General features: G+C 34.6%; 1 protein-coding gene across 11 annotated transcripts in view; it reads right to left on the reverse strand.

Moving 5' to 3' along the window:
* Positions 1 to 11,861, reverse strand: part of LOC127795004 (K(+) efflux antiporter 4-like) — a 38,778-nt gene extending 26,917 nt beyond the window's left edge. For 9 of the 11 annotated variants that reach the window (XR_008021729.1, XM_052326390.1, XM_052326392.1 and 6 more), the window contains exons 1-7: positions 11,437 to 11,861; positions 1,898 to 1,941; positions 1,193 to 1,251; positions 1,044 to 1,122; positions 819 to 880; positions 664 to 739; positions 377 to 451 (exon numbers count right to left, since the gene is read on the reverse strand). Coding sequence is in view for 10 of the 11 variants with exons in the window: in XM_052326390.1 (XP_052182350.1) it covers positions 377 to 451; positions 664 to 739; positions 819 to 880; positions 1,044 to 1,122; positions 1,193 to 1,251; positions 1,898 to 1,941; positions 11,437 to 11,671 (630 nt within the window). In the remaining variant the exon portion in view is untranslated. The remainder of the gene's footprint in view (positions 1 to 376; positions 452 to 663; positions 740 to 818; positions 881 to 1,043; positions 1,123 to 1,192; positions 1,252 to 1,897; positions 1,942 to 11,436) is intronic. The other 2 variants (XM_052326393.1, XM_052326391.1) reach the window with 1 other exon arrangement.
* Positions 11,862 to 21,809: the final 9,948 nt, after the last annotated feature.

Below are 21,809 nucleotides of genomic sequence, written 5' to 3' on the forward strand. Positions count from 1 at the left end.
CAAATACAACAACTGAGCAAACAGTACAAACAAATTTACACTCCCAAATTTGAGAGAATATCACTCCCATTCAAAATGAAGCAAATTTAACATGAATATCAGTGGGTAACTACAGAACATCCACCAATTACGGGCTTAAACACACTAAGTCAGTGGATAAATTCAGCAGCTTTACACATATGCTCAGTTAGTTCCTTCTCCAAAATCATAAGTTATCACAAGTACAACCGTTTTAAGAACCATATTGTGACCTAAGCTTAACTCTTAACAACCACATGAAACCATTCAAATTCTCTTATTTAAGCAGAACAAACAGACTATTAAGAAATTTTTAACAAAATTTTCTAGACGCATAATGGAAACTGAAGCAACATACTTGCACCATTTCACTAACAAAACTAAAGCCACCAGGTCCAACAACAGATCCTGCAAGCAAATATCCAGTAATTACCTGTAAATTGTGAAAACAGAAAAGACACTTCAGTGTAAAAAAAGGTGAATTAAAGTTAATTACATTAAAGAATCACAAACAGAAACCAAAACAAATTTGAAAAATTTATCATCAATGCAGCTCCCATGAAGGACAAAAACATATAAAATATAAACTTTCTGAAAACTTGGAGTTCATCGTGAATACAGCAGAGCAAAAATGAGAGGGCCAACCGGCTGTCCAGCACAAGCAAATGCAATGCCACCACATGTTGCAAAAACAATGACCACCACAAGATCGGATATCAACCTGTCAAAGGATTTTTTAAAGCTTTGGATTCGTTGATGAGTAACTTGTAGAGAGAGAGAGAAGAGAGAGAGAGAGAGACCTCAAGTCTAACTGCAGTACAGGATATTTTGACTTGGGATTTGATATGATGAAGACATTATCCTGAGAAAAACATTCAGATAATTGGATCACTACTTCAACAGCTTAGAACTTAGCCTAGAAAACATTATCTGATCAGAGTGCGTGTAAACTTTTGTACAACTGTACAAAGAAATAAATGTGATGCATGCAAGTTCTCTTTTCAGGTCGCAAGTACAATGCATACCTTTCGATCTATTAATTTTGGCATATCTTCTGCTCCATTGTCATTTTCGAATTTGAAAACATTATGAAGTTGAAATGACCTGGCATAAGACTCATATTAGTATAAATTCTAGACAACCTGTTAGCACTCCATAAGATAGAAATACTTACTTCTCCTCCTTGGTGTCATTTTTTTTGGACTTAACCCTAGCAACTGTTTCCAAAACTGCCTGATAAAATTGGAAACAATAAAAAAATATTGTCAGAAAATGCAATGAAGCAGGAGAGTAATCAATAAAACAAGGCAGACTGAAGCATCGGCAGTGAGTAATTGTTGTTTCCAGATGATACAATGTCTTTTAAGGACAAAGAGGTGATCTCATATATGTGCTGCTCTTCTTTCCATGCTGTATCAAGGCTAAGGTGAATTATTAGAAGTTTTAGAAGTTAATAAGATTGCAAAGTGGTACTTGCCTTCTTATTTGTGTCAACTGTTGCATTCAACCTTTAATGTGAAGGCAATCAAAGATGGGATGGTTTCCAGTGAGAGCTTTTAAAAAAAATTTGGCGTGGTGGAAAATGCTATATCTACTAGGAGGGGGGTTGTCTCTCTCTTTTCAAGAGCACCTTCTCAATCAAACTACTCGATGCCATTATTTTCTTTCTGATCCTGCTTCAGTATATAGATAATTCTAGGGATATAGACAACAAGGGCACCACAGTAAATATTACATGCCCCTAAAGTTATAACTAACCATATCTTTTCCTTTACATTTCTATATGAAAAACACAAAATAATTTTAAGAGCCTTACAGAAAATAACAACAAAATATTTGCAACAAGGAAAAAAAGAAGAGGAAGACAATCTCTACCAACCTGCTGATCAGCAACACTGTTGTTAAAGCTCCCAGGATCTGTATCTGCAGAACAAAAAGTCAGGGAACTTGTTTTTTCTTTTGCTCAAACACAAATAACAGAGAATATAACTTCCCAAATGAAGTAATTAAAAATAACTCACCTGCATTACTTTCCTTCAAATAAGTGTAAAACACAGAAAAAAGAAATCTCATAAAACCAAGCAATGCAACCTTGAGACTCATCGAATTTCCCTGACTTTAGCCAAAAGAAATGAACTTAAAATTAAGAATATATCTGCGTGTGTGTATATATATGTATATATTTGCGTGTGAGGGTAAGGGTAAGGCTGCATACAATTGACCTTCCCCAAAGCCCTCAATGTGGGAGCCTCATGCATAGGGTCAACCTTTATAAATATATACATGTGTATCATATTTGTCAAAGGCACAAGGTGCACTGAGAAGCAAATTAGCGCTTGGGGCCTAGGTGCGAGGCACGAGGTGCAAGGCAAAGCACGAGCCTTGGGCACATGAGGCGCACATTTATCCAAAATGCTTATAAAATACTTATACACCATTCTTTTCAATATGTACCTATAAGGAGGTAGATGCAAACTCATAAAATCATAAATGAAACTAACCAACCCTATAATTACAACTAATATTATTGCAAAAAATCAATTAGTTTCTTCTAACTACAAAAGAGATTAGAGGAAAGAAAAAATTACAACAGACCACACTGCAAAAAACAATTACAAGAAAACAATTAGTTTATTCTAATTTTTTTTTTTGCAATTAGAAGAAAGAAAAAAAAATTATAGCATAACACATAGCACAAAAAGTTACAGAAAAACAATTAGTTTCTTTTAAATTGTAAAAGAAATTAGAAGAGAGAGGAAAAAAATCAATAAATCACACAATGAAAACATTTGTTCCTTAGCAATTAGTTTCTTCTAAATTGCAATAGAAATTAAAAGAAAGAAAGAAAAAAATATAGTAGAACATGCAACGAAAAACAATTAACTCCGCCTAGGGATGTTATCCACTGCCGGTCCCAAGCTCGGATAAAGGAAGAGGGTTGTGTTAGGTAGTCGACAGCCAACGTAAAACCTAGTCAGATCCAAAACATGAACTAGACAAACTATGAAAAACCGTAGGGGTGTAACTCTTCATAGCGACGGGCTACACTGCCTGCGTGTAGTGTCAAGTGAGCTAGGGCCGCTGCATCAGTGCCCGGATGTAGTGACAAATGAGCAAGGGTCCCCACATTTACTTGGACTGATGTGGAAAAAGAAGCTAGTCCAAAATCAAAACCAAAATAAAAAATAAAATCAAATTCAAAGTCAAAACCAAAACCAAAACCAAAATCATAGATTAAGAATTGGGTCATAGAACATAGGAACACTAACAGGCAAAACTATGGAAGTGGCAGATGTGATGATTAGGAGAAAAATTAATATTATGTGCCTTCAAGAGATGAGATGGGTACGGAAAAAAGCAAAAACTTTATCAGAAACTGGATATAAAATATGGTACACAGGAAATGATCGAGCGAAAAATGGAGTGGGGATTATTATGGATAAAAGCTTAGTAGATGAGGTAGTGGATGTAAAGAGAATAGGGGATAGGATTATTATGGTAAAGGTTGGTCTAGGAATAATGACTATGAATATCTTTAGTACATATGCATCACAAGCGAGGTTAGGTGAGGAGATAAAGGCAAAATTTTGGGAGGACCTAGAGAGACTCATACAAATGATACCAAGAGGAGATAAAGTGATTATAGGAGGTGAATTAAATGATCACGTGAGTAGAGATGGAAACGGCTATAGAAAGGTACATGGAGGGTATGGATTCGGGGAAATTAATAATGAGGGTAAGTCTATTCTAAATTTTGTTATGGCATAAGGGCTCATAATAACCAATACTAGGTTCAAAAAATGGGACAAACACTTAATCACATATAAAAATGCCGCATCAAACACCCAAATAGATTACTTCCTCATGAGACAAGAGGATTGGTTATGTTGTAAGGATTGTAGGGGGAGTGTTTGACTACTTGTCATGTACCTAGGAGTATAGGAGGGTCAATGTTGTAATAGGAATATAATAAAAGGGGGATAATCTTGTAATAAGTTTATAATAACTGTTAGGATATATTGTTAGCAAGTGATTAGGCTGTTAGAAGTCAATGATGCCTATATAAGGCTGCTGTTAGGAGTTTATTGGATATGCTTGAATTGATGAATTGAAATTTCAAACTCTATTCTCTCTCTTAATTCTCTCTCTTAATTCTCTCTCTCGGTTCTTCTTCTCTTTCCTCCCCATTTCTCTTTGTTTCAGTTCTAAATCTCCTTCCCTTTCTGCTTTCTCTTCCCTAAATCCTTCCAAATTCCTATCACAACCCTAGCCAAACCCTAGGGCTGTGACAATTGGTATCAAAGCAACCAATCCTTGGCTGTGATTTGATTCGATTTGAAGAGAGCCGGCCATTCAAGTTGTGAATTCTAGCAATATGTGTTCAAATTTTGCAGGTTAAATCAGCCTCAGTGATTCCGTCGGAGGAATTCTCGGCTGAGAATCTGGATTACGGTCCAGATTGTGAAGGCGTGTGAAACCGAATTGGCTAGGCCGTTCCGTCGGTGCTTCCAAGAACTCTTGGAGCAATTTCAGCTAATCAGAATTAGTAGGCGAGCAACCCAGGCGATTTCAATAGGAGAATTTCGATCGATTCGTTGGCTATAATTTCAGTTCGAAATTTGAAGGTGATTAGGTCAGGCAGTTGAGTGAACAGCGATTTCGACGGAGGCGACGCGAACATAGGAGCATTCGCAGTTGGTGATCGGAGGTGAGCGGATAGTTTTTCTGCTGGAACCAGGCGTTTTCCTTGGCGATTATATGAAGCAATTCAGGTGAAGTCTATAAACGAGCCGATGGTCGAACGGTGATTGGGAGGGTCGCGACTGTTGCAAGTCGGGAACAGCAGGCAGAAAAGGTTCCGTAATCCACTGCGACTTGAATATTGGAGGCAACGCTCCTCGGGGAAAAAGCACCAACTGAAGTCAGAATTGAACTTGGATTTGGAAGGCGTCGCCGAGTAGAGCAAACTCGGAATTGAAAAGCAAAACCGAGCAAAGCCACTTCGGTTCGGAAGTGAAGACGATGCAGACTAGGAAAGGTCCGCAGCAATACTGAGTTGAAATTGGAGGCGAATTCGAGTGGCGCAGCGGTAGTTTCGTGGCTAGAAACATTGCTAATCTCAGCCTAGATTTGAAGACGTGTGAAGGTGAAGCATACTTCGGAAATTGACGCAAATTAGGAAGTTGACAATGAGAAGCAAGTTCCTACGCCACTATTGAACATCAGCGAGTTGCTGGTCCAGAGGCGTTTCAAAGAAGTGATTGGGTGAAGTGAGCAGAAGGTTGACGCTCAGCCGCGAATTGCAGTAAGTTTGTTCGAAGTGGATGGGCAAAGCAATTTCGACAGATTTGGGAGCCAATTCATAGATTACTGCAACCATCAATTCTCAATTCCAGAGAATTCCGTTGGTTGCATCACAATTGATCAAAGGAAACGAACAGCCCAGGTGATTCTGAATCGGAAGGTATCATAGAGCGCGCGATTTGTAAGGGGTTGAGCTGAGCCAATTGCATCACAAGAAGTTGCAAAGTCCAGCGATCGTGGTGGCGAAACAAGTCAGGCGGCTTTGGCGATACCGAATTTCTAATAACCTCTCGTTTGAATTTGAAGGTGAAAAGGAGCGAGCGAATCTCCGAGGCCAATCGAAAACGTGTTTCAGCTAACTCTGAGAGTAATTCCTTAGCCTTCGGTTTATTCTTCGGGTGCAATTCCAACAATTCCAGAGAGTTAGGCATTGGAGACAGAGAAGCAACAAGGAAATTTCTGAGTAAATCTCGAAATTGATTCCGACGCAAGAGGAGGTGTGTGTCGGCTGATAATTAAAGGTGACGTGGCCAAATTGGTGGGATCAAAGACTGCTTCACAGCAATGACGGAACCAGCAGACGAAGTCTGCTGCAGTCATGAAATTTCTGCCATGATGAACAAAGCTTGCATGAGACCATGGGAGCCTAACTTGCAGCGGAAGGATGTTGCATGTTCAGCTGGAGATAGACATCAGGGGAAGTTTGGCCAGAAGCCTTATGCATGGAAAAAGAAGTTGGAGATGGGGATCAGCCAATTGGACAAAGGAACAAGAAGTGTGGTACATGAATCGAGCAAAGAATTCGGCCAAATGATACGCGAAAAGTTGCAAGAGTTTGCAATGATACTATCTAAGGAGTATCATTACAAGTTTCCTGCCGAATACTTTGAGGATTATCATGGGAGTTTTAACAGAGAAGACTACCTTAAAATGGAGCAGCTGAAGGAGAAAGCAAGAAGTCGAGAAGCGGATTCACTACCTATCTCCAATGTGGAGTGGAAGAAGTGTACCGGTTCCAGCAGAATTATCAAGGAGGAATGCAACATTAGTGATGATATTGGTGGTGAATGGCATTATTCAAAGAGAATCTGTGATGAACAGATTAATAAGGCAGCATTTGAGGAACTGATCGAGGAAGCTAAAGCCAATCCGTTACCTCTGGTGATTAGAGCAGGGATGGAAGGATCAAATGGTGTTCCAAATCAGAATTTTATCAGAAATGGAATTGATGGTGGAGCTTCTAATGATACTTTTCCATTGCCTATGGTTTTGGATAATAACAAGCCTGGATTGAATTTTTGTAACAGAAGATTATTGGAGAAGGAAGCTATGGCGAGCAAGCTTCTGAAATATTCTGGTGAGCAAAAAGAAGAAGGTGTTGCTGAAGTGGAGAATAAAAATGTTGAGAGTGAGCATCGGGAATATTCTGAGAAACATAAAGATGTCGCTAAATTACCGACAGGGGCAGATGGTTTGTTTGTTGGAAAACCTCCATATGAGGACATTAAGGGTCTGGATTTCTTGGTATTGGAGCAGCCGGAAGTGACAATTTTGAGTGGTCATGTTGAAAGGAAGCCGATTATTGAGCAACATTCACATCTTCAAGTAGAAATTAACTCAGCTAATGATCCATTCAAGATTGAATCCACCTTTCCTCTGCCCCTTTCAAATTTCTTCCAGGTGAGGAACTTGTTTAGGGACAAGCACCTTCTGCAGCTTGGGTCTCCTATTTCATCAAGCACTCACAAATTTGAACTTGAAATCATTGAGGCCAATCAGGTTGCTTCTATTGCAGCTCTAAGCCAAATTATGTTTGGGATGGATCTTGCAAACTTAAGAACAAAGAAGAAGAGGCCTAAGAGGAGAAAGAAGGAAAGACGAATGAAGCAAATAGAAAATGTTGGAATTGGATGAAGAAAGAGCAACTCAACGATAATAAGTTTCTTGGGGACAAGAAACATTTTAAGGCGGAGGGAATTGTCATGTACCTAGGAGTATAGGAGGGTCAATGTTGTAATAGGAATATAATAAAAGGGGGGTAATCTTGTAATAGGTTTATAATAACTGTTAGGATATATTGTTAGCAAGTGGTTAGGCTGCTAGAAGTCAATGATGCCTATATAAGGCTGTTGTTAGGAATTAAGTTTCTCTCTCTTAATTCTCTCTCTCGGTTCTTCTTCTCTTTCCTCCCCATTTCTCTTTGTTTCAGTTCTAAATCTCCTTCCCTTTCTGCTTTCTCTTCCCTAAATCCTTCCAAATTCCTATCACAACCCTAGCCAAACCCTAGGGCTGTGACACTACTCAACATAGACTTTTGATACTTGACATCCAAGTAAGAAATTGGAAGAGAAAAAATCACATAAAACAAAATCCAAAAATTAGATGGTGGGATTTAAAAGGGGAGAAATAACTAATTTTCAAAGAAAAATTAAGGGGTAGAAAGAAATAGAATGGAGAAGGATAGGAAAACCAAATGTGGACGGAAATGGCTACTGCCCTGAGAAGCACGACAAAGGTAGTCCTTGGAGAGACAAATGGTAGAGCCCCAAACCTTAAAACGTCTTGGTGGTGGAATGAAGAGGTACAATTGAAAATTAGAAATAAGAAAACTTGCTATAAGGCTGTATATCAATGCAACAATGAAGAAAATTTAAAAAATTATAAAGAAACGAAAAGGAAGCAAAAAGAGTTGTTAGTGAAGCAAGGTCAAACGCATATGAGAATCTATATAAACGGCTTGATACAAAAGATGGAGAAAGAGATATATATAAATTAGCTAAAGCAAGAGAAATAAAAACAAGGGATCTAAACCAAGTGAAATGCATAAAAAATGAAAATCAAAATGTATTAGTGAATGAGGGAGCGATTAAGGAGAGATGGAAGGAGTATTTCACAAAATTATTCAATGATAGTGGGGACACAAGAGTTAGGTTGGGACATCTTAGTAACTCCGAAGGGAACGAGAGCTATACATTTTATCGATACATAAGTCCAAATGAAATAAAGCAAGCATTAAAAAAGATGAAAAATCATAAGGCGGTGGGATCGGATAATATACCAATAGAAGCATGGAAATGCATGGGAGAAGAGGGTATCTATTGGCTAACGAAATTATTTAACGTGATCCTTAAATCAAAAAAGATGCTAGATGAGTGGAGGAAGAGTACTTTGGTTCCTATATACAAGAACAAATGAGATGTTCAAAACTGTGAAAATTACAGAGGAATTAAGTTAATGAGCCATACCATGAAACTTTCTGAGAGAGTAATAGAGCAGAGGCTCAGAAAAGAAACAAATGTCTCAAAAAATTAGTTTAGTTTCATGCCTGATAGGTCAACAATGAAAACTATATACCTACTAAGACGCCTAATGGAAAGGTATCAGGATCATCAGAAGGACCTGCATATGGTGTTTATAGATCTAGAAAAGGCCTATGATAGGGTCCCTAGAGAAGTATTATGGAGGGTTTTAGAGAAGAAATGAATTTGAATAACCTATATACAAGCTTTTAAGAACATGTATCACGGTGCAGAAACAAGGGTCAGAACATGCGGAGGGGATACTGAACCGTTTAAAATTACAATGGGACTGCATCAAGGTTTTGCACTAAGTCCATATTTATTTACTTTAGTAATGAATGAACTCACTAAACACATTCAGACAGAGGTGTCATGGTGTATGCTATTTGCAGATGACATAGTGTTGGTGGATGAAACAAAAGAGGGAATGAACACTAAGCTTGAATTGTGGAGAAACAACTTAGAATTTAAGGGATTTAAATTAAGTAGAAGGAAAACAGAATATATGGAATGTAAATTTAGTAAGAATGCAAGAGTGGAGGATATTATAATAAAATTCGAAGACCAAATATTACAAAGAAAATACCATTTTCGATATTTGGGATCAGTGATTCAAAAAGATGGAGAAATTCACGAGGATGTCACGCATAGAATTAAGACAGGTTGGCTAAAATAGAGAAATGCATCAGGGGTGTTATGTGATGGTAAAATCCCATTAAAACTGAAAAGAAATTTCAATAGGACAGTTATAAGACCAGTCTTGTTGTATGGCTCAGAATGTTAGGCAGTCAAATACCAGCATGAGCAAAAGACGAGCGTAGCAGAGATGAGGATGCTAAAATAGATGTGCGGCCATACAAGAAAAGATAAAAATAGAAATGAGATTATTCGTAATAAGGTAGGAATAGTGCCAATTGAGGAGAAGATGAGAGAGACTAAACTAAGATGGTTTGGTCATGTGAGAAGGAGACCAAGAAACGCTCATGTGAGGAGAGTTATGAAATTGAATAACTAGTAAAAAAAAAAAAGATAGAGGTAGACCAAGAAAACTTTGAAAGAGACATTAAAGTTTGATATGAAGTGTATGGGCCTAAATGAAGATATGACAAAAGACATAAATACATAAAAGTCTAGAATTCATGTAGCCGACCCCACATAATGGGATAAAGGCTGGATATATTATTGTTGTTGTTTATGCAACGAAAAACAATTACATAATACAAGTTGTTTCTTCTAAATTGCAAAAGAAATTATAAGAGAAAAAAAAATGAAGCAAAAAGCAAACATGGGTAGTTCTCTAGCAAGTAAACATCACTGCCAAAGAATCCTGGTGAGTAGGAGATCTGACAAACCTCCGTCTTAAATTGCTAGGTTTGCCTCTCACCAATATACAAGAATATGCAATCAAATCAACAAGAAATAAGATCTAAGATGAAAAATGGACAAGAAATAGGATTTTAATACACATAATATACAAGGAATGCACCTCATGTGAGTTTCACCTTGCATGAGGCGCACGCTTTGTGTGCCTAGGCAGCGCCTCAAGCATAGTGCTACACCTCTGTGCGCCTTGTGCCTAGGTGCACCTCAAGCATGCCTTTAACAACTATAATAATTTGTAGAAAGAAGAGAGAGGAAAGTATTTAAGGACAATCTCCTCTCAGCTGATGGATCATTGCTGGGCAGAGAAGTGCAGAGGCTACAAGACAAAAATACTTACCCTGGTCACAAAAGCTGCCACATCAACAATGGAATTGATCCCAAGAGACACAAATTTCACTTCTTTGAGTATTTAAAACAAAATCTGCTGAACCCCATCAATCACTTCATTTCATTTCTCCCCACTTCTTCTCCATAGCAAACAGAAGCCTTCTTTCCACTTTTTCTCTGGTATGAAAATAAGCATTTGCTAGATCCATTTCTTTCTTTCTTCATTTCCCACAATGTGCTAACAGGGCACGTAAAGCTAGCACCATTACCGTCCATGGGTAATACATTTAGAATGTTTCCTTTGTTCTAAGGTCTTACCAGGAGGAGACAATAGATATATATTTTATGTGTTGTTTGCTTCTTTTTTTGGCTAATCACATAAGTTGGTATACACAACTTTTTTTCCAGACAGGATCCGTATGGGCAAAAATCTGATCAGCAAACAACATATCAAGCCTTAATCTCACTAGGTGTGGTCAGTTACATGAATTCTAAGTTACCAATTAAAAGCCCAACCAAGAAACAACTCCAAAAGTTTGGCCGACAATTATGTAGTTGATCTTCTAGAAACTATATATATATATATATATATATAAGAAATTAGAAGTAATGGAAACAAAAATTGTGATGGCATCCAATGAAATTGTCACAAGAAACATGATGCAAAATTTGGAAATGTAAGAGCGACAAAAGAAAAAAAAAAGTGCAGCAACAGGCCAAGCTCTCTGTCCAAGTGACGGCATGACACACGGAATGAATCGTATGATGCATGCATGAACTACGCGGTTGCCAACAACATGAAAACCTCTTTCACTCGTCTGCTTTATCAATTGCCATGATTCTTAGTCGGTCCGCAATGATTTGGTCTCTAGCCCTAGGTAGATTTGGCCTTTCTCCTCACAGTCCACAAATAAAAAGAAAATTGCCGAATGTCGGATAAAGGAGTAGTTAAACTCTATATACAGCAACTCAGGAGCAATTGCGACGTTGAAGCCTAAAATTTCCAAATTCCTCAAAATGCAAAACCCTGGGTAAGAACCCCTGAAATTAACCGCACAGGCACCAAATCCCAAACAAAGAGAGCAGAGATATAATATAGCCAAACCTTGGGACTGATCCTCATTCTCGGTGAACTCCTTCTCCAGTGCGCGATCGATCATGCCGGCCAAGCTGTCCTCCTTAGATCTCGGGCGGGAGGAGTTGGATTCGGCGGCGACGGTAGAGGCATTGGCGGCGAGCTCCTGGAGGAGGTGGTCGGCGTCGGCGACTGCGCCGGCGAGAGAGAAAGAGCGAGACGGTAGAGAGAGAACGCAGAGGAGAGAGAAGAGAGCTGCCCGCATTGCAGAGGCTCGGAGAGAGAGGGGGAGAGAGAAAATGTGGCGAAGCGTCGTCGTCCCGAAGAGGCCGATTCTTCTCTTCTATGCCTCCCTCTCCTCTCTCTCTCTCTCTCTCTCTCTCTCTCTCTCTTTTCTGTGAGATTTGGAATGGGAGGAATTCGGAAGCGTGGGAACTGTGGTGGAGCGGAACTTACAGAAAGGTCCCTCTCCTCTCCTCGCTTAAGGAACCCCTCACGCGCCGCTGTGACGGCACTGAGAATAACGCGACGGCTCGAGCAAGCAGAGTTTCGACCGGTCAAAGGTGGTCAAATAGATTTGTAATATAACAGCTGTCACATCAGCTATGAGACTGAGATGCGGGGAAATTTTATTTTATTTTGTATGTTATTTATACTCACTTTTATTTGATTATTATTATCACATCATTAATATCATCCTCATCGTAGTTATTGTTATTATTATTATAGTTTGAGTCAAAATCTTCCAATAATATATATTATAATAATAAATAGAAATGGATTCATTAATCATTTAAAATTTCTGATTAAGTAAAATAAGTTATATTAAATTTTAATTATAATTATTTTATAATGCATTAAAAGTGAATTGAGTTAAATTAAAGTTAGTGTTGGCAATAAATACTCGCGAGAAGACTTCACTTTTAAATAGAATTTTGGTATAAAAAATATTTATAAGAAAATTATTTTATTATTCACTATTCTTAATTTATTCTTTTCACTAAACAATTGGAAGATCCCACACTACTCTCAATAATTTTAAGCTATTATTGACTCTTGTATACTAATGACTTCTTAGAATGGATACATTCAAATATTTCGATAGTGGATAGTCTACAAATATATGTTAATTCCTACTTGATTAATTCTTTTGTTGTTGTTTAAATATGATTATGTTTTAGCTCATTTTTAGAATTAAAAATAGTATTTAATCATAAAAATTTAAAATATTAAATACAAAAACATATCAATATCCAAATAGTATTAACTGCTAAAACATTTGATCAACAATAGCAAACTTGTTTCTTCAATGACTTGAATCTTGCTTTGATCAACAATACCAAGCTTGTTTCGGTCAATAATTCCAAACTTGCTTTGCTTCAATTCCTAGTGGCTCATTGAATATATGTTCACAATTTGATTAGTTATATTTACATGCACAACTCAATCTCTTTAGCCTTAATATGTTCTTAAATAAGATTGAATTGAGTATGTATGTGCTTCAACCTTTCATGATGATTCTCAGCTGAGGCAATAGTTGACATGTTATCAACATGTAACTTGCCCCAACCTTAACTTTTTAGATGATCTCCTTAACCAGACTACATGGCATGCATATGATGAAGTTGCAATATACTCAACTTCACAAATTGACAGAATAACAATAGAATGCTTCTTCAATGACCATGTGAAAGTAGTTTCTCCAAAATAGAAAACATATCCTACCGTGCTCTTTTGATCATCAAAACTTTTGACCCAATTGCTATCATTGTATTCGATAAGGCTTAATTGGACAAAAGTTGAAAAGGCTTGAGAACTAAAGGAGAACAACTATGTTCACACTATGTAGATTAAACTCCCTTGTGATGTCTTATAACAGAGTTTTGAGAGTATGTCCTAGTTAGAAAATAGAGAGTAGCAATTAATATCAAAGAAAACTAGTACTCCTATTTTCTTTCTACTCAAGACAATAAAAAACAAAGAAAAAGCGTTCAAACTCCAATATAGAAATGATTTTTCTAGAAAAAAATGCATCAAACTCTTAAAGATTTTGACCAAAATAGACTAAAAACACTCTTATTGAGTAAATTACACTAATCACCCTTTATCTTTAACCTAATTATAGAGAATATCTCATGTTATGAAAATGATAAAGTACCACTCGATAGAGAGTTTAACCCCCCTCCCAAAAGAGTGGCTGAAACCACTTGATAGAGAGTTTAAAAAGAAGTGGTAAAATGATCAACTTACCTTATTTTTAGCAACAAGGGTTCTTATTTTTTAGTAGCTGGATGATTCAGGGCATGGTTGATGCTCAAGTGGTTTTAGCCACACTTTATGTGTGTGTGATGGGAAGGGGAGAGAGATATATATGTTTATCATGGTTGGATTTGATCATAAAGTTCAATTTCCAACAATATTTTACCCCTATCTTTCTTTCTCCCTATTCTCGCTATCTCACCAAAAATGATAGCCAAAGGCCCCTACGGGTATAGCATGGTTGGTACTTGGGTAGCAGATTATAGTTAAAGATGCAGATTCGAGTTATGACAGTTACAGTATGGGAGTTTCACCCTTCTATAAGGGTGGCTCCTTATGGGCACCATACACTGTGGCTCCTGCCTAGAGAGCCGCCGTGTACCGTGAATTATCCCTCCCATATGTGTGAAACAATGTACGGGGGTCTTTAAGGTGAGGGAATTCACCTTTTGCAGCCAAAAAATAATAGCCAAAGGTTAGCCAATCTGATTCCAAACAATAAGGGTCGTGGAGCAATTACAAAATATAGGCGAGTGAGATAGACTAGTTATTGGTATATAATTGACTAGACCACGCCAAGAGGACAACATATGTTCACGCCTTTTAATAATGCTATTAAAAACAGAGGTAACCTTGAGTTTTGAGCCTACCTAAATAAATTGAAGTTTTATATTATTAATTGTATCAGTGTATGGATCATTTCTACAACTGCAAAAATAAATAAAATGTGATGCATGCAAACTCTCTTTTTGAGTCACATGTACAATGAATACCTTCCGATCTATTAATTTTAGCATGTCTTCTGCTCCACTTTCATTTTCGAATTTGAAAACATTATGAAGTTGAAATGACATGGCATAAGACTCATAGAAATACAAATTTTAGACAACTTGTTGATCACATCACAAGCTAGAAACACTTAACTTCTCCCCGGTGGTGTCATTTTTTTGGACTTAACCCTTGCAATTGTTTCCAAAACTGCCTATTAAAATTGGAAACAATAAACAAATACAGTCAAAAAATGGAATAAAGCAAGATGTTACTTAATAAAACAATGCAGACTGAATCATCCCAGATGGAAGTGTAACTGTTGTTTCCAGATGATACAATGTCTCTTAAGGACAAAGAGGGGATCTCGTGCATGTCCTACTTTTTTGTCCTTGCTATATCAAGGCTAAAGGTGAATATGGATTGGAAGTTTTAGAATTTACTAAGATTGTATAACTGGTTCTTGCCTTCTTATATGGGTTAATTGTTGCATTCAAGCTTTTGAGGTGAAGGCAAACCGAGATGGAATGGTTTAGAGTGAAAGCTTTCAAAAGAAATTGGCATGGTGGAAAATGCAGTATCGACTAGGAGGCATTATCTCACTCTTTTTAAGAGCACCTTGTCAAGAATATCAAACTACTTGATGTCTTTATTCTCTTCTGCTCTTGCATCAGTATCTAGAGATAATCCTAAAGATAACAACAAGGGCACCACATTAAATATTACATGCCCCTAAAGACATAACTTGCCATATCTTTTTCCCCTACATTTCTAAATGACAAACAACTCAAAATAAATTTAAGAGTCTCCAGGAAGAGAAGGCTTGGCCAGTTGCTCTATTTGTGTTCAAGCAAAAGAAATAAACTAAAAATAGCTTGTCAGCATTACTTTCCTTCAATAAGTGTAAACCAAAGATAAAGGAAATCTTGTAAAAACCAACAAAGCAACCTTGAGATTGATAGAATTTCACTGACTTTATCCCGAATGTATTTGCGGTTAAATAAATATATTAAGAACATAATAAATTTTCAACGGGCAACAACTCCAAAAGTTTGGGCTGATAATTCTGTAGTTAATCTTCTGGAAACTAAATATATATATTTAAGAAATTAGAAAGTAATAGGAACTAATATTTTTGATTGCATCCAGTCAAATTGTCACAAGAAACGTGATGCAAAATTTGAAAATGTAAGAGCGAAAAAAAAAAAATGCATATAGAGGGCAAGTTTTCTGTCCGAGTGACGCCATGCCACGCGGAATGAATCATATAATGCACGCATAAACAAGGTAGCTGCCAACAACATGAAAACCTCTTTCATTTCTCTTCTTTATCAATAACCATAATTTCAGTCGATTCACATTGAATTTTTCTCCTCACATTCCCCAAACAAAAAGAACATTGCCGAATTTCAAACAAAAGTAGTTAAACCCTCTATCCAGCAACTCAAAACACAATTGCGATGTCCAAAGACATCAATTCAACTGAAGCCTACAAATTCCAAATTCCTCAAAATGCAAAACGTCTGAAATTAACTGCACATGCACCAATCCCAAAACAAAAAGAACAGAGATATAATGTAGGCAAACCTTGGAGTAGGTCTTCAATCCCGGTGAACTCCTCATCCAATGGGACATTGATCATGCCAGCCAAAGCTGACCTTCTTGTAGGGGTGTTCAAAAAAATCGATACATCATGAAAATCGAACCAGACCGAATCGATCGATTTTTTTTTTTTTTACAGTCAAAAATGATTTAAAGGCTGTCCAAATTACGCGGTTTGGACAGTAGACAGTTCGATTTTAAACCGAACAGCCTAGAAAATAATAAAAAAAATTATAAAAGCACCTAGCAGCCCAGCCCCGCGCAACCCCCTCCCTCACCCAAAACCCTAATCCTTAATCGCAATCGACAGAGCCCCCTTCCCCACCCACAACCCTAATCATAATCGACAGCCCCCTCCTTCACCCGCGCACCCTTCCCCACCCGCGCAACCCTTCCCCAGTTCCCCCCAATCCGATCGCCCCTGTTGCTGTACCCTTCCATTCCATCGTCTCGACGTCTTCTCTTCTTCTTTCTCCTCGTCATCGAATTATCATCGACAGCCCACACCCACAGTTCCACCGCTGGTTGCAACATATTGAGGCAAAGTGATATTTTACTCTTGAGTAATAAAATGGTTTTGATAATGACTATATGAAAATCAATATATGAAAATCAATCTATGTGGATTATATGAATGAGAAAATGAATTTTTAGTATATAAGTCTTAAAGCAAGATATGAAATCTTATAGAGGAAATATTGAGTATGGCTTGTTGAGAGAGATTTGTTTCAAAATATACTTTTGATAATCTCAACTTGCTTTCAAAATAATCAAAATGAGCTTTCAAAATAATTAAAATGAGGATTCAAAAGAATCAAATGAGGATTTGATAAATTTTCAATCTTTTCAAAAGGATAGTCGATTATATTTTTCATTCTGTTGACTATGTCTTTTGGTCTGTCGACTATTTTTGTTTATAAGTTTCAAAATTTTCTTCACATTTTTGCATCTGTCGACTATTGGAATGTGTCTGTCGACTATTGAAAATTTGTGTTATAAGATAGTCGACTATTTGTTTTGTCTGTCGACTATTTCTTGCTTTACATGTAAAAATAGTCAACTAATCCTTTTCTCTATCGACTATTGTGTTTCACAGAATTTTATAACGGTTAGTTTTTCAACTCCAACGATCACAAAAACGGCTAGTTTCTTCTTCAATATTTATGGATGCTTATATATACAACTCATGGAGCATCAAGAGAAGGCTAATGGACGGAAACAAGATGATCTAGCAATTGCAAACAATTTTATTCGAGCTTACAGTGTTTGGGCTTTCATTGTTTTATTTTTCTCTCTAAGGCTTTGTTGTTCTATCATTGTAAATCCATTCAATTAAGCTTTGTTTAATCTTGAGAGACATTGTAACTAAGAGATTCATCTCTTAGATTCTCTCATTTTCTATATTTCTAAATTTTTCCTAACTTTGTATTAGAAGACTTGCTCGTTGAAGCAAGTGGCTGTTTTTCCTAGCTAGGTGCTAGAGGGCTTGCTTGTATGAGCAAGAGGTTGTATTTCCTAGTCTTGGACTAGATGACCTACTTGGTTTAAGTAGGAGGTTTTAGTGGATGGTTTGAAAAATCCTTAGTGAGGAGCTAAGGTAGTGGATTAGGCTTGGTTAAGCCGAATCACTATAAATCCTTGTGTTTTCTTATGCTTGTGTACTTTGATATATTTATCATTGCTAGCATTTCATTATCCTCACTTGCATTGAATTTTTACTTTCAATCAAAAGGATTTCAAAATTTTTAAATCAAGTTTTTAAAATAACCAATTCACCCCCCTCTTGGTGTGTGCCATAGAACCTACTGTTCTAACACAAAGGAGATGACCGACGGCTATGACAGATCGAGGCAGAGGAGAGGACCGACGGCTACGACTACGAGACATAGCTGGGGCTGAAGCTCGGGCCAAAGCGGTTCGCCAATCTCACCAACGAGGATCGTTCTGTGTACTTGGCAGCGAATATCGGTTCTCCAATAGGTAGGTGAGTGTATTTTTATTAATGTCTAGTGTTTGTTTGTTTGTTGTTATTGGGTCGAAAATAGGTTGTGATTTGTGAGCAGTGAGAACTTCTTAAGTTGATAAGAGATTCAGCTAAGTGCAACCTAAAATGGGTACTATTGTGTGTATTTCTCAAGTTGATAGCACTTCTCCATTGTATGTTAAACAGGTTATTTATAACAAGTTGGAGATTATATGTTAAACAGGTTATTTTCAAATCGTGGTAAATTGCACCCAAACCAGACGGTCTGATTTGGTCATCAAACCGCACTAACGATTTGATATACTAAAAATAGTTCAGACCAGTCAAATCGCACCGCGCACACCTCTACCTTCTTGGATCTCTCGCGGGAGGAGTTGGATTTTGCAGTGATGGTAGAGGCGTCGGTTGCAGTGAGAGAGAGAGAGTGACGCAATAAAGAAATAATGCAGAGGAGAGAGAGAGAGGAGAAAGCTACACACATCTTTCCTAAGGCGCAAAAAGAGACTGGGGAAGGGGAATAGTGTCGTTCGAGATATTTTATTCCCAAGAAAGATACATATCCGTTGGAGTCAAGTAAATTTCTACAACTAGGACTAACTAACTTGCTTCCAAGTTTCTTAATTTTAATTTTTCACTTTATAAATTTATTTATTATTCGAATCTAATTCTAACGTGTTTTTATTTGCTTATTTTTGGCTTCCTTCCGTTGAAGTCAATTTCTACTGTTGCTGACTTTAAATTTTCTAAATTATAATTTCTATAAAAAATTCAAATTTAATTTCTCTTATCTCTCAATTTCTTAATTGATTTTTTTTTACTCATTTCTAATTCCAACCATCTCTTTTATAAATGAATTGCTTAGTTTTCAATTCAAAATTTTGATTCATTGTTCAAATCAATTTTAACTGATTTCTACATTTTCTTTCTTTTATTTAATTCAAATAATAAAACTAAAAATCTACATCTTTAAACATTTGTATATTATATAGACTGATTAGCTATAGAAAATAGCCTCTAATTTCAAAAAACTGATAACCATATTCAAAAGACCAAGGTTTGTTTGTTTAATTGCATAAATATGCTTTAATTTTTTAAGTTTTACAATTAATTAAGTCTTAGCATTGTATATTTTAATCAAAAATCAATAACATTTATTTCTAAAAAATTTAGAAAATGTCTTGATAATTAAAATTCCAAATTTAGAAATTGTTCTATGCAATTAAACAAAACCCTAGAGTTTGACAAAAATATACTAAATCTTCTAAATTATCATAAATGACAATAACCTCTTTGTCGGTAATAAATTATATAAATCAACTATTTTGATCTTTATTTTAAAGTATATTATCTCTCTTGTATCCCCTGCTTTCCTCTCTCTCAATGAAAAATTACCAAACTTATGCTAGCTGAAAAAACACACACAAAAATAATACTAAGTTTATACTTATAGTTTTGAAAATATACATGTTAATCTATAGTTATATTTGGTTTATATGTTTAGAAATACATTTATATATATATATATATATATATTTATTTTAATTTATTATTTATGTTTTAGAAAATATGTATTTTAGTTTATATTATAAACATATTTTTTTTTGTAGAGAAAGTAAAGTGTTTTTATTTTTTATTTTTCGACCAAGAGTGTAATTTATCTTTTTTAAAGATTAAAAATCAATTAATATTTCTTAAATGTTAACTAATATTTCTACAATTAGTGGTGTATAATAATGGATTTAGGTAATTTAAGAAGCATTTTCTAAATCAAATTATTAATGACAATTTGACTCGTAATCAAACCATCTAAATGGTCACTTAACGGTTTGGGTGGTTTAAAAAATATTAAAAATCGTTATTAAAGTTTGAATGCACATATAATAATAAAATTAAAACAATCTTATTAAATATCAGAAAATTAATGTTAGTATTTGTTAATAAAATTTAACAAACAAGACTAAATTATAATAAGAATTAAAATTAATAACTACAATATTAAAAACTAAAATATAATAAATAATGTATTATAAATATAATTCTCAAAAATTAACAATGCAATTTACTCATTTTATCTATATAACAACATATAATTGATGATCTGCTGATAACAAATTTGCATTAAATATTTTATCCAAATCAGGAAAGTTATTAAAATCCTCTCTTGCTCAGAGAGCAGAGAGACGAGGATCATCTGAATTAAAAAACATCTATATATATATTATAACAAAACAGCCGTCAAAATTTTTCCCGCCCATTTCCGATTACTATTTTGATATTTTATTATGTTTTTTTAATTTTTTTTGCTTACCTGAAATAGAATTTTTATAGGTCATTAATTAAGTCTTGGAACATGTAAATAGTTTTTTCATAACTAAATGGTGTTTGGAGAATATGTAATCATGCTGGTATATGAAGAGTCAAGATAAATATTATTAATTTATTCATATTATTAATTTTTAAATATTAGCATAAAATTTTAATTGAAATAAATTACAAAAAAATGAGATTTTTTTAAATCGGGAGAAATCTTGAGACATTAGGTAATACTGTTGAATATCGACTGTCAAGTAAATTTTTTATTTTATTTTTATTTATATATAGTTTAATTAATTTAAATTTATTTTTTTAAAATTTTAAATGTTATAATTTTATATATAAATTAAATGTTATAATTTTATTTTTTAACTTTATTTTTTTTGTTACTTTTTAAAAAATGTGACATGTCTTAAATGTGATAATTGATTGCTAGGATAAATATGTAAAGTCATGTATGGATAATCAATTTTAAAATTTTGATTATTATTATTTATATAATTAATTAATTATTTAAATTATCTTTATTTTATATATAGTTTAATTATTTTAAATTTATTTTTTATAATTTTAAATGTTATAATTTTATATATAACTTAAATGTTATAATTTTATTTTTTAATTTTATTTTTTTTGTTGCTTTTTAAAAAATGTGACATATCTTAAATGTGATAATTGATTGCTAGGATAAATATGTAAAGTCATGTATGGATAATCAATTTTAAAATTTTGATTATTATTATTTATATAATTAATTAATTATTTAAATTGTCTTTATTTTATATATAGTTTAATTATTTTAAATTTATTTTTTTATAATTTTATATATAACTTAAATGTTATAATTTTATTTTTTAACTTTATTTTTGTTTGTTGCTTTCTTAAAAATGTGACATATCTTAAATGTAATAATTGATTGCGAGAAGAAATATGTAAAGTTATGTATGTTTAATTAATTTTGAAAAATTGATTATTATTATTTATATAATTAATTAATTATTTAAATTATCTTTATTTTATATAGTTTAATTAATTTAAATTAAATTAAATTATAATTTTAAATGTTATAATCTATATATATATTATAACAAAACAGTCGTCAAAATTTTTCCCGCCCATTTCCGGTTACTATTTTGATATTTTATTATATTTTTTTAATTTTTTTTGCTTACCTGAAATAGAATTTTTATAGGTCATTAATTAAGTCTTGGAGATATAGTTCTTGGAACATGTAAATAGTTTTTTCATAACTAAATGGTGTTTGGAGAATGTGTAATCATGCTGGTATACGAAGAGTCAAGATAAATATTATTAATTTATCCATATTATTAATTTTTAAATATTAGCATAAAATTTTAATTGAAATAAATTACAAAAAAATGAGACTTTTTTAAATCGGGAGAAATCTTGAGATATTAGTTAATACTGTTGAATACCGACTGTCAAGTAAATTTTTTATTTTATTTTTATTTATATA

Source organism: Diospyros lotus, chromosome 2 (assembly GCF_014633365.1).
Source record: "Diospyros lotus cultivar Yz01 chromosome 2, ASM1463336v1, whole genome shotgun sequence".
Lineage (NCBI taxonomy): Eukaryota > Viridiplantae > Streptophyta > Magnoliopsida > Ericales > Ebenaceae > Diospyros > Diospyros lotus.